Source organism: Carex rostrata, chromosome 8, assembly GCF_964058835.1.
Source record: "Carex rostrata chromosome 8, lpCarRost1.2, whole genome shotgun sequence".
NCBI classification, from domain to species: Eukaryota; Viridiplantae; Streptophyta; class Magnoliopsida; order Poales; family Cyperaceae; genus Carex; species Carex rostrata.
Window position 1 is genome coordinate 14339279 of NC_135925.1, and position 14054 is coordinate 14353332.

Below are 14054 nucleotides of genomic sequence, written 5' to 3' on the forward strand. Positions count from 1 at the left end.
GGAAAAATTTAGTGCCTCAAAAATTCAGTTTAAGTTTTCGTTCAACGGTAAGCATACAACGATCGGTATTTTGTTTATAAACGTCGTTTAGATTTTTTTTATAAACTCATTTTTTATAATATATGTATATGTATATATAATATAATATATGTATATGTATATATAATATAATACATGTATATATATGTATATATAATAGAGATGGGTTACGGTGAGTTGCAAAGTAAAACACGTTTATACTTCACGTAATATCTTCATTTTCAAAGTCCAAATGACCGATCTAAACTGTTCATCTTGTTCTCCATATTAATATGTGCTTGGAGACCAAATTTTATATTTTTTAGAATTTTTTTACTATTTATTAAGCCACTTTGAAAATCTGAAAATCCAGATGAACAGTAAAAAACAGTAAAAATTTTTGGACCACTGAATAAATAATAAAAAAAGTTCCAAAGAAATCTGGATCGGCGATTTTCAAAGTGGCTTAATAAATAGTAAAAAAATTCAAAAAAATATAAAATTTGGTCACCAAGCACATTTCAAATCGCAAAATATGAGTGTAAAGTAAAATAGTCACTTTACTTCGCAACTCACCATAGCCCATCTCATATATAATATATGTATATGTATATATGTAAATGAGTTTATTAAAAAAAAATCATTTTTGATTTTTGTTTTGTTTTTGGGACTAAAAACCGGAATTGGATACCGAAATTTTTTTTTTCCGATAATTGGTGCTAAAACCGGAATTTTTTTTTCCGGTTTGGGTAGTTTTGGAAAAACATCAACTGTTTGGTTATTTTTTGGATATAAATAAAAATATCGACAAGGAGAATGACTTACTCATGGGTGGATCTAAGAGTTAGTCAGAGACTGCTTAATTACCCTATAATTTTAATATTTTAATTATATATATAAAAATTTAATTAATTTTTTATATAGTCCAATCTTGTTCATAAAATATCAAATATTTAGTGATTAGATTACTATTTTTGTAATAGTGAAAATTCAAATTTGAATTTTGCTCACCACATATTGTGAACTTTAAACACACCCCCCCCCCCACCCCCCCCTCCTTGAAGATTTCTATTCTACCCCTGGACTTACTATATATTGAGTTATTTCAGCTATTATAATAATTAAGATATTTTTAATTGCTATTAAAAGTGAAAAAAAGATTAAGTCGACGTAAATTATTCTTGTTTGATTAAAATTTGTTATTTCAGCCATGTTTTAAATTATTTTTGTTTGAATTTACGTTTAGAATTTCACAATATGTTTTTCCAAAACAAAAAAAAAACTTGAGAATATGTAGAATTTCACATTAAATGCGAAACAAATTATGTTGACCCGCACTGCATCACTTCCCTATTCGGTTCATATACTATCTCAGAGTCATCGCCACACAAGATCCATAAAGGAAAGTTCGGATAAAGTACATAGAGTAATCGTGGATTAAGAAGAGTGAAGTAGATAGCAGCGGTAATTGGCTGGGTGATGGAGTGATGGGAATTTAGCAGCCAAGTCTTTATTTGATGGAATGGGTTTAATTTAAGGAGTATGATAATTGTACCTCTAACAAAATTTTCGAGCGCGTCCCTCCCAAGTAGTTTAACAGAAAAAACTTTCAATGTTATATAACTTTCATTTTCAGCGCTAATATTCAAACATTTAAAATTATGTTTATAACATTTTACAATGCTACTCGCAAGCATTTAAACCTCTATCTGCAAGCATTAAAATTCTAAATCTGTATAGTTTTAACTTGTAACTACTTTTGTTTTCAAGCTAAATACAGAAAGATTCCTTTCACCCACTTTTTTTTCTCTGATCATTCTCATCCATTTTCTCGACGATGCATGATTAATTTTGGAAATCTAAAAGTATGAATGATTTTTACTCGATTTTCTCTTTCAAATGAGATTCATGAAGAATAATTTTTGAGTTATATTTGTATCATAATTTTTTTCACCACTTTAAATCTCTGTGACTTTCAAAATTTTTTTTATTTTGCTTCAAAATAATTTAAACCTTTGTTTACAAGCATATAAACTTCACGCACAAGCATACAAACCTCATTAATAACACTTTAAATCTCTAGAATAAAACATATAAACCTCATGTACAAAAAATTTAAACCTCAACAATAACACTTCAAAGCATATAAACCTCAACAATAACACTGCATTTACAAAGTTCATTTACAAAGCATGTAAACCTCATGTACAAAGCCTTAAAAATTGTAATAGTTGTAGACGGAGATTTAAAAACCTGAAAATCAAAAGTGCTCATGAGTTTTACTTTAAAAAAAAACAAATAACTTTAAAATTACTCAAAAGTATTTCTTCAAGGATCTTATTTGAAAGATAAAATCGAATAGAAAATGTTCGTATTTTTAGATTTGTAAAATTCATCAAGGATCATTGGAAAAATAAATTATAATGATCAGAGAAAAATAAAAAGGAGTGAGTGAAAATAATATTTCCTTTTTTGGTTTGAAGACAAAAGTAGTTGAGAATTAAAATTATCTAGAAATGCTTTCTGATAGATTTTTATATGCTTTTGAGTAACATTTTAAAATGTTATAAATATAACTTTAAATGTTTGGATATTAGCGCTGTAAATTAAAGTTATACAATATTTGAAGGTTTTTATGTTAAACTACTTGAAAAACGTGCTCGGGTATGATGACTCTAGTATGAGAACATTTCTCTTAATTTAGTGCACTATTCAATTAAATGCAACAATATAATCAACTATATATAATATAATATAATATAATAAAGTATTAAAAGTACCGGATATTGAGCTTAAGCCAATCTTATCAAACCATACCTCGATCGCTTAATTTGTTGCATAAATCAATCAATGCTTGCTATATATAGATAGAAAACAGGTCGTATAATAACTGGGACGGCCCGTTTCATATTATAAGAGAAGAATTGAACCTAATCCGCTAACAAAACGGGCCGTCTAATAACTGGGCCCACAGTTTGATAACACTATCTTCTGACTCTCCCGTTGCCGACGCCGACCCCGACCAGAGTTCTTTTTCTTTCTGCTGCCTCCACATCGTGTTAGAGAGAGAGAGAGAGAGAGAGAGAGAGCGAGATGTTCTTCCACATCGTGTTAGAGAGAAAGATACAGCTCCACCCGCGTTACTTCGGGCCCCACCTCCGCGAGAAGCTCGTCTCCAAGCTCATGAAGGAGGTCGAAGGCACCTGCAGGTTTACCCCCCCTTAGGCCCTTACCCTACTTACGCTCTTATATAATCATCATTCCACATTTTTCTCTCCAATCCTCAACAATCGCCATTCTATTCACACTCCTAAACCCTAATTTTTCTCTGCTTCTAAATCATCACAGATAATAATAATAATAATAATAATAATAATAATAGCTACTTGCAATGGTTTTCCAACTGGTCCTATGCTACTAAACCTTCACCAAAGATACAGGAATAAATTTATTACCTCAATTAGATGCATTTTTTTCATTTCTTAATATTGTAGTTTCCTGTTTCCCTATGCAGTGGGAGGCATGGATTTGTCGTGGCTATTACTGGTGTAGAGGATATAGGTAAAGGGCTTATAAGGGAAGGTACCGGTTTTGTCACCTTCCCAGTTAAGTACCAATGTGTGGTGTTTCGTCCCTTCAAGGGAGAGATTCTAGAGGCTGTTGTCACCATGGTTAACAAGGTTCATCCTTTCTCACTCTCTCTCTCTATCTCTCCATTTTGTATACCCCACGCCCTCCTCTTAATTCTGTTAAAGGCAATTTGATACTTGCTGAATGTGTTTATATATATATATATTTTTTTTTGGATTGTCAGATGGGCTTCTTTGCGGAGGCTGGTCCCGTTCAAATTTTTGTTTCAAATCATGTAAGTGTGTTTCTACCAAGAGCTATGTTGTCTCTTTGTACCTTGTCTTCACTGGCACTATTACTTCTATGGTCATATCTGGTGCCAGAATGCACCGACGAAACCCTTTTTAGCTATTTTTTATGGAAATGTACTGATCACCTGAACCTGCTTCTTAGTAGAATCTCTTTAGTACATAAAACTGTGCCACTGCATGTGTTATTTCAGCATTATTTTCTTGTTTCAGTATAACTGGAGTTATATTAACAAAGGAATATGCTGTACAATTATATTATATTTTTAAGAGGCTCGAGGACAATATGGGACACTGATATATCAAGATAAATTTGTGCCTTCATGAAACATTCTTACCTAATTTATCAGCCCCCCATTGCTTTCTGCAGTTAATTCCAGATGATATGGAGTACCAAGCAGGGGACATGCCGAACTACACAACGTCTGATGGATCAGTAAGTTTACTTTTTATTACATTAGTTGCTTTTTTTTTTTTTAATGTGTGTGCATGTGTGTGTGTTTGTGTATTTATATTTTGGTCACTTAATTAATTTGCATTGACATGGTCCAGGTCAAAATTCAGAAGGACAGCGAGGTTCGCTTGAAAATCATGGGCACCCGTGTTGATGCCACTGAAATTGTGCGTTTTTATGTTACTTTCTGGCACCAAACTTGTACTCTACCAACAGTCTTGAGGGATACACCTCTTTTTGGTCAGATTTAAATCACGTGAACCATAGAAACAGAGCCAGCAACAAAAATAAATTAATATATATAATTATATATATATATTTTTTTGAGAATGAGCAATTCTGAGTTAACACAATTAGGATGTCTGGCCTGATGCATCCTCTATTTTTCAGAGATGGTATCCTGTTAATTTTTATTCTTTGGGTGCAGTTTTGCATTGGCACAATAAAGGATGACTTCTTGGGAGTAATTAGCGACCCTGGTGCTGCCTCATAGACCCTCTTTAAATGTCTCATTAATTTTGTAAATTTTATGTTTAAGGCCCAAGGACATTTTCTTAAATATGTTTTTAAACCACCTAGCATGAGCTGATGAACAATTAGATACTTGTTCTGTAATGAGCTGATAAACTATTAGATATCTGATCTCGAAAGTTAAAAGTTGTCAGTGAGAATAAATATTGCAAAGCTATGTTACTGCTTGCCTATGGTTAATTTAACTGTTGACTCTTTGCAAAGGAATGGAACTAATCTAGCTTTGTTTAGATAACAATGGTAACTTTCTGTTTACTTTTGTATGTGTGATTAAAAATATCTTTCTTTTCTTTTCTTTTTTTGAAAACTTGGAAGCGACTTCCAGGGATATGTATTAGCAAATTAAAAAAACGTGTGCCATACCTCTTGAATTGTCTCTGCAGGCGCCATGATTTTATATTGGATACCTTTCTCCAAACTGCTGTTACAAACAGGAGATGCAAAGTTGTTTCTCTCACATAATGCACATAATAAATACACATCTAGCAGATTGAAGGGTTTTGCAAGCCATGCACGCTGCCTAGTCTCAATGGATTACTACTCCACGGATCAAACCAAAACGAAATGGTTTCACCATTGCCTACCATCCACTTGATACACATGTTGAACAGGTGTTTGTTTGATTGTATACAATTGTCTCCAAAAAAACTTATCCAGAGAGCAACCATATGTCCAGTCCTTGATTCGAATTGATTGATTTCCCCTCCTAGGTTTATACACAGTTACTAATAGCAATGTGTTAATATATAAACTGTATCAGCTATCAGCTTTTATTAAATGAAGTCAGCCAAGAACAAGAATAGTTTTTGCTTTGATAATGAACAATGACACGTCAATTAGTGTTTAGGGTGTTAATTTGTCCACATCGTCACACAAACAACATATTACAATTTCCAAGATAACTGTACTTTTCATTCTCCTTCGCTTGGGGATAATGTTCTTCTTGCTAAAAGGTGCTGATATGTCTGATTTTTTTTTTACATTGCGTCGTGGATATTCATGAATTTCTTTATAAGCTGGTACCAGTTCATGTTGGTATTTTTGCAGTTGACTTTGAACACATCATGTACTATTATACAGAGACGTTCACCTCAAGACATTCATTTTGTTTCAGAAGCTTAAAAATTAAAACATTGACATTCAGATTTGAAAAAGGAACACTTACCACTTTGAGGCTGGCGCGTGGTGTACCTAGTATTATAATGCATAAACAGCTAGTGCTGACATATGAAAATGAAATGTTGCCCTCATTTACCCATGTGTAATTACTTATAACTAAGAATGCATTGGTTTGAGTTGTACTCATCTTCTACACTACATCTAAAACAAAATGTTTTTTTTTTTTTTCATTTTCATACATAGTCGCAAGCCTTTGATATGGATGACGGCACATCTCATGAGGAATCAACCAATGATTTCACTGCAACTATAACTATGGTGAAAACCCTACTATATTAGATGCAGAGATATGAAAGTCACTGATCAATTTGTTTATGGACAGTGCACAGCTCAGAAAACAACTTAATTCTGTCACCATTCATTTTCCTTTTTCTTTTTCTTTTTCTTTTTTCTAAGGAGAGAAACAGAACTGGAGATGCCATGGGTATATATACATGAGCAAAAAAGAAGAATGCAAGTAAAAGCAGCAATTGGAGTAATGAGTAATCATAAAAACAATAACACTTGAGCGATTTTCTATTTGACTGACACGCATCCCTTAGCATTACACATACTAGCTAGTTACATAACATAACTTAGATCATTCCTCACAAAAATTAAACATTAATGGTCCTCTACGCTAACTAAAACATAAAGATGAGAAATAAAAACAATAAGCCAATTAACTTCATTTTGGCACAGGAAGTAAACTCTCAACATAGGCAAAACAATTCTTGATTTGACAAGTCGAATCCAAATAACCATACTTCATGCCGATGTTGCCGCCATTTCTTGACATATCACAACAGATGAGAGTGCTCTTGGAAATGACAAAGAAGACTCTGTTCATTATAATTGAAAACGGCGCTAGAAGCCAGACACTGCCATTGGCTTGCAGATCAACCTCATACCTCATGTTCCACACACCCCCTGCATCACGTGTCCAAATTTTTATTCTTCCATATTGTATACCATTACCATCCTCCCTTTCAAAACTAACACCACAAAGTTCGCCATGCCATTTTGTAACACCGACTAGCTTTGCATATTCTATAGGTGGACGTAAGAAATTGACCTTCTCTTCCCTAAGATCGAAGGAGATGATAGCCTCCGAGAAGTAAGGCCAATAGATGGTATCCTCAACATTGACACCAGAATTAGAAGGGATGTCACTTATCTTCTCAACTTGTCTCCACGAGCTATTGGCGCCTAATGTGTACATATTAACAGAGCAGAGCATGCTAGGATGTTCCTGATGAAAGAGCATTACCTTATATTCGTTCGTAGCAGAGTGGAAGAAAAAGTCTGTGTACATCTTTTCATTTTCATTTTCATTCGATCCATATCCCGTGATATAAGTTGGCTTTGGCAGATATACCACTTCTCGGGTGATGGGGTTGAACACGGTTATCTCGCCTTTCGCTTCAGTACAGAGAAGGCCATTGCAGGATCCTGCGAAATGCCCATCGTTGCCCAAAACTCGAGGCATCCAAATTTTGCGCCGTTGCGACTCCACATCAACAGGAATGGAATTTTCACAGAAAATGGTAGTACGAAGCCTCCCCTTGACTACGAGGAGTCGCAACGGTCCATTTGTCGCGTTGTTTAGCTTAAAATGGTCTTTCTTGAACTGGGGTTCTTGCATGATGGCCCACCAGTTCTTGCACACCAATTGGTATCTGAGTAGGGAAGTTGCTGGAACACGCATCAGGATCTTTTTAATGGCATCATTTTTGAGTTGTTGGGCTGTATGTGTATGGAGGGGTTCCTCTTGATTTGCCATTAAGGTGGAATGAGAATGAGAATGAGAATGAGCTGAAGGGGGTTCCTCTTGATGTTCTCTGCTGCTAGAGAAGAGAAGAGAAGAATTAAAAAAGGTGTATTTCTCTCTGCTCTTTTGTTTTCTTGATTATCTTTCTTTGATTCTGTACTGGTACTGATGAAGGAGAAAGAGGAAGACACAATCGAGAAAATTTACCCAACTTATTGCAAGCGAGCGGTACTAATTAGTACTAATTAACTAACGGTTATTATGATAAGTGATAACAGTGTTAATAGAAATAATGGGCCCGTAGAGTTCTTTTAAAAGAGGTATTAGTAAGCTAAGCTAGTTGTGTTAGACATTGGTTGAGCAAATTCTTTTTTTTGAATTGTATTTGTTTGGTATCTGAGCTCATTCTGATTTTGATAACATTGCAAGTATCTAGATATATAGTAAACCATTTTAACAAAACACATCAGAAATCATAATTACTACAATAACTCGCTTAAAATTAAGGACCCTGATAACAATCCCCGCAGGTCTATCCCCGCAGGTCTATCCCCGCAAAAAACCCCGCACAAACTGCCAAAAATATCATGGGGAGACCGCTCAATAATTAATACTCCGCAGAAACTGTTAGTATTTAACTTGAAGCATCAAAATATTTATCCTCGATTTTCAAAGTATTAATCCCTATGCAATGATCTCTATTTATGAAAGAATAAATCAATTCATTAATTGTCCCCGCACAAAATTTCCTTTTTTTTTGAATCATCCCCGCACAACTGGGGACCATTAAACATGGGGGGACCACTCAATCATTAATGAACGTTTAAAAAACTGTTAGTATTTAACTTGAAGCATCAAAGTATTTATCCTCGATTTTCAAAGTATTAATCTCTATACAATGATCTCTATTTATGAAAGAATAAATCAATCCATTAATTGTCCCCGCACAAATTTTTTTTTTTTTTGAATCGTCCCCGCACAATTGGATACCATTAAATAAACAATCCCCTCATCCAATGATAAATACTCTGAGACATAATGATAAATATTTTATGTTACATGGGTAAATACTTTACATTATATGGATAAATACTTTATGTTACATGGATAAATATTTCTCATGCATACTTGCAACTTTCAGTAAAACATCAATGATAAATACTTTATGCTACATAGATAAATACTTTGTATTGCATAGATGAATACTTCTCAGATATAATTGCAACTTACAGTAAAACATCAATGATAAATACTCTCAGACATAATGATAAATACTCTATGTTACATGGATAAATACTCTATATTACAAGGATAAATACTTCTCAGAAATAATGATAAATATTTTTTTGAACATCAATTAACAGATAAGCATTATTAACGGAAATTGTTTTTAGATAACAGTATAATTAATGCAGAGATTGTTTTTAAAGGAATAATTAATGCAAGAATTGATATTAGAAGAAGGCATAATTAATGCGGGGATGAGAGTGGGGGGTTTCTTATAATTAGTGGGGGGATAAAAGGAAACTTTTAGGAAAATTAGTGGAGGGATATATGGCAGTTAAGAAAGAGAGAGTGCGGGGAAAATAGGGGGATGAGAGTGGGGGGTTTGTTATAATTATTCTAAAATTAAAACACATTAATTTTTTACCACTACAGTTTTCACAACAAAACCTGCTGCAATAAAAGTCTAGAGACCAAATTGTTTTACTTTTTTTGTATTTCAAGGACCAAGTCAATTGCATTTATAGTTTCCATTTACATATTTGATACAATATTTTGTTGAGTTTCTATCATAATTAAGATATTTAAAATAGGAGTAAATTAGATATGAAGAGAAAAATTTCTTTCTACGCTCAATAATCTAGCTATTGTTCTCAAAATAACGCCGCCCAATATATATATGATCTGTCTCTGAATAAACGATTAACACAATTTACTACAACTAAGCATTAAATAGCATGATGCCATATATAGCTCGCATCCTAAACATATATAGTAAAGAAATTAAATTGTTGCTTTTACAATGTTAACTTCTCTTTAAATTAAAGGATCCTGATAATAATCCCGTACCTTAATTTATCTTCGCAATTAACCACTCAATCAATAATAAAATGCTAGTGTTTCACTTGAAGCATCAAAGTATTTATGTTGAATTTGCAAGTATTAATCCCTATGCAATGATCTCTATTTATTTATCCTCGCACAACATTTCTTTTTTTCTTTGTAACGTATGAAATATTAAGTATTCATATCTAAATAATAAAAACTATACTTCTACTTACTGAAGTATTAATATCTAACAAATACATATGAGGTATTCATATCTAAGACAGTGTGAAGTATTCATATCTAATCAATGAAGTATTCGTATCTACATAATGTAAATATGAAGTATTCATAGTAACAAATACATATGAGGTATTCATATCTAACATGGGAAGTATTCATACCTAACAAATGTATATATAAAGTATTCATATCTAATAAATGTAAATATGAAGTATTCATATCTAAATAATGAAGTATTAATATCTACATAATGTATATGAAGTATTCATATCTAACATATGAAGTATTAATATCTAATTAATGTTAATATAAATTATTAATATCTAACTAATGAAATATTCATATGTAGGCAGTGTGAAGTATTCATATCTAACCAATGAAGTATTCATATCTACATATTGTAGAAAATTTCTAAGTCTTTCTAGTTGCTCCTATTCTTCACCGGTGGGTTCCAATGCCAGCCCTTGTTATATATAGGAGCCCTGCCAGTGGTGTTTGCAGAGTGAGGGGACCGGAGGCTAATCTTCCACTGGACCTCGACCGTAAACTCCCTCCACCTAATCAAGCTTGTTACGTACGTGCACCCATGTCCTACGTACTCCCTTGCAAATTAATTAAGGTATATATTGAAAAACAACACCCCAAGAAATTAGTACTTAATTATATATGTGTCACAGTCCCGATCGACAACCCCAACAAATTTCAATTTTTTTGTCTGACCCAACAGGCCTAGGGACGCTTATATGAAGCTTGGAGATGAGAGTTGGACTTAATTGGGAGGATAATTACGACACATATATGTTATAATTAAGGATATCGCTCTATGTACGTACATCAAGGGAAGAAAGGTTAAGTTTGGAAAATCACACACCGGAGCAAGTAGTATTGATTGAATTTAAACTTAGAGTCGGCGTCTTGAGTAGGCATATTAAAAGCTTAATTAGGTTCTGATGCTTTGTTTTTTGGTGCCAATTGTTTCTATGCAATGCTTTGATAGCTGTACATTGGGTTCTTATTCACTTGGGGATGCTTTAGATTGATCTCTTGAATAACTCAGATAATAGAATCAATGTTCTTCTTGCTGAGGTGCTATAATTAATGTTTTTAATTGCGTTGTGGATATTCATGGGTTTCTAGTTTCTACATAAGCTGGTACCAGTGCATATCCGTATTTTTGCAGCTGATTTTGAACACGTCGTCCATTATTAGAGACAAGTTCACCTCAAGACATTTATTTTGTTTCAGAAGCTTAAAAATTAAAGCATTGACGTTCAGATCTGAAAAAGGAACATTACCACTTTAGGCTGGCACGTTTGTGTACCTAGTATTATACTGTACAAAAAGCGCTGACATATGAAACTGAAATGTTTCTGTCATTTATCTGTGTAATTACTTAAAAAATAATGGACAGGTTGTGGGAATCATTATTTGAGTTGTACTTGTCTTTCTACACTATATCTTAAAAAAAATGCCTTTTGTCATTTTCACGCACAGTCGCAAGCATCTGATGTGGATGATGGTACTCCTGACGGTGAAAATACTAACAACACATCCAATAACAAATCAACCAATAATTTCACTGCAACTCTGCTAATTTAGATGCAGAGATATGAAAAACACTTATCAATTTGTTTATCAACAGTGCACAGATTAGAAAACATCTAAATTCTGTCACTGAGATGAGCTCTAGTTCCGTTGTTAAGTGTCCAAAATGATGAGATATTTGTGAATTAAGGTAAAAAACCGTCATTAGAAGGTTTTATCATCTCCGAGTCACCAGTTAGGGAGACGCATTTCATGGTAGATTGACACTTCACATGCGTAGGTATATACCGACGCATATGTTGGTTTTAATGATTGATAGACTGTTGCTTTCCTGGCTTCCAATTCCTCTTTATATGATGTACTTTTGCCATTAGGATTCTGTAGACAACATAATTATACCTAGGTAATGTTTCAATTTTCAATTGAAGCTTATCAGGACTATCATTAGACAATTTTAACAAGGCAACATTCATCACGCCTTTTCTAATTTTTCTAAGGAGAGAAACTGAACTTGAAATGGCATGGGTACTATTGTTTTTGTAAACTGAGGAGAAAAATAATAAGTATTTGATCTGATCATTTTACAATTCTAAGATCCTATTTATATTACAAAGCATATAGCTGTTGGCTCATTTATTGTTCTCTACTTTTGGTGCATTGTACCGTTGGATATTATTTTATAAGAGGCCTATTGCACTTTACATAAATGACCTTGATCTATGACAAAATCTAATCCGAGATCATATTTCAACAGGTACATGAGCAAGAAAGAAGACATTCAAGTAAAAGCAGAAATTGGAGTAATCATAAAATAATAACACTTCAGCAATTTTCTATTTTACTGACACACATCCCTTAATTAGCAGTAGACATACTAGATATATAACTCAGTTCATCCCACACAAAAAAATTTAATAATAATGGTCCTCTACGCTAACTAAAACATAAATGATGAGAAATAATAACAATAAGACTACTTCATTATAGGCACAGGAAGTAAACTCTCAACATAAGCAAAACAATTCTTGATCTCACAAATCGAACCGAAACAAGTATACTTCACACTGAAGTCGCCGCGTTCTCCTGAAATATCACGACAGATGAGACTGTTCTCGGAATTGACAAAGAAGACCCTGTTCATTTTAATTGAATACGGTGCTAGAAGCCAGTCACCGCCATATTGCAGCTGAATCTCATAACTTGGGGCAATCGGAACCTCTACCGAGTTACCATGTATCCAAAATTCTAGTCTTCTATGATCCATTTGAAAACAAACATACCAAAGTTTGCCATGCCATTTTGTAAGGCCGAGTAACATTCGATTGTTTATAGGAAAATATATGAAATTGATGTTCTCTTCGGTGAGATTGAAGAAGATCATACCATTATATCCGGGTGAGAAGGAAGGCCAATAGACAGTATCCTCAACATTGACACCACTAGCAGAAGGGAAGATACCTATATTGCCGATTTGTCTCCACGAGCTATTAGCGCCTAATGTGTATATATGAACAGCACAAAGTTGCATGATACAATTCTGATAAAAGAGTATGACCTTATATTCGCCCGTAGCAGAGTGGAATAAAAAGTCTGTGTACATCGTTTCATATTCATAATTCAATCCATCAGATCCCTGGATAAAAGTTGGTTTTGGAAGATATACGACTTCTCTGGTGATGGGGTTGAACACGGTTATCTCGCCTTTCACTTCAGTACAGAGAAGGCCGTTGCAGGATCCTCCAAAATGCCCATCATTGCCTAAATCTCGAGGAATCCAAATTTCGCGGTTTTGTGAATCCACTTCAGCAACAAAGGTTTTATCACAAATGACGCCAGAATTAATTACCCAACTCTTGAGTACAAGGAGTCGCAACGGCTCATTTGTTGTGTTGTTTAGCTCAAAATGCTCTTTCTTGAAGCGGGGTTCTTGGATCATGTCCCTCCAGTTCTTGCACACTAGTTGGAATCTGAGTAGGGAACTTGCTGGTACATGTATCAGGATCTGTTCAATGACATCATTGTGTAGATAGAGGGGTTCCTCTTGATTTGCCATTAATTAATTAAGGTAGAATGAGTGGAAGGTGTTTGATCAATTCTCTGCTGGTAGATCGAGAATACCTTTTAGTTTAATTTCACGGAGGAAAAGGTGTATATCTCTACACTCTTTAGGTTTCTTGATTATCTTTGATTCCGTATTGAAGGAGAAAGAGGAAGACACACTCTGGTGATTAGTAAGTGGGTGTTCTTTGTTTCTCGACTCAAAAGAGTACAAATACAAATTAAATTAAAGGTGCTAATTAATAAATAAGCTACCACAGTTTGATTATGACTAACGGTCCTTCTAACGGTGTTAGTCCGTACAACCTATTAAGTTAACAAGGCTGCTTAATTAATGATGGATGCAATA

The 14054-nt window shown here is 33.8% G+C and overlaps 3 protein-coding genes across 3 annotated transcripts; 1 reads left to right on the top strand and 2 right to left on the bottom strand.

Annotated features, from left to right (window-relative positions):
* Positions 1-3047: 3047 nt before the first annotated feature.
* LOC144558108 (DNA-directed RNA polymerase II subunit RPB7) lies at positions 3048-5007 on the top strand. Its single transcript, XM_078306837.1, has 6 exons — positions 3048-3227; positions 3533-3698; positions 3833-3883; positions 4267-4332; positions 4449-4517; positions 4778-5007. The coding sequence occupies exons 1-6, from the start codon at positions 3112-3114 to the stop codon at positions 4841-4843; spliced, it is 534 nt and encodes a 177-aa protein (XP_078162963.1). The 5' UTR covers positions 3048-3111; the 3' UTR covers positions 4844-5007.
* A 1706-nt stretch (positions 5008-6713) lies between these two features.
* Positions 6714-7822, bottom strand: LOC144558567 (putative F-box protein At3g17480). The gene has a single exon (XM_078307409.1). It carries the CDS (start codon positions 7820-7822, stop codon positions 6728-6730), a length of 1095 nt encoding a protein of 364 aa, XP_078163535.1. The 3' UTR covers positions 6714-6727.
* Positions 7823-12620: 4798 nt separating this feature from the next.
* LOC144558568 (putative F-box/LRR-repeat/kelch-repeat protein At1g11620) lies at positions 12621-13700 on the bottom strand. Its single transcript, XM_078307410.1, has one exon. It carries the CDS (start codon positions 13698-13700, stop codon positions 12621-12623), a length of 1080 nt encoding a protein of 359 aa, XP_078163536.1.
* Between the last annotated feature and the right edge of the window lie 354 nt (positions 13701-14054).

Coding starts and splice junctions, on each gene's coding strand:
- LOC144558568 (XM_078307410.1), bottom strand. CDS start 13,700: ATGGCAAATCAAGAGGAACCCCTCTATCTACACAATGATGTCATTGAA.
- LOC144558567 (XM_078307409.1), bottom strand. CDS start 7,822: ATGGCAAATCAAGAGGAACCCCTCCATACACATACAGCCCAACAACTC.
- LOC144558108 (XM_078306837.1), top strand. CDS start 3,112: ATGTTCTTCCACATCGTGTTAGAGAGAAAGATACAGCTCCACCCGCGT. Junction 3,699..3,832: donor TTGTCACCATGGTTAACAAG/GTTCATCCTTTC, acceptor TTGGATTGTCAG/ATGGGCTTCTTTGCGGAGGC. Junction 4,518..4,777: donor GTGTTGATGCCACTGAAATT/GTGCGTTTTTAT, acceptor CTTTGGGTGCAG/TTTTGCATTGGCACAATAAA.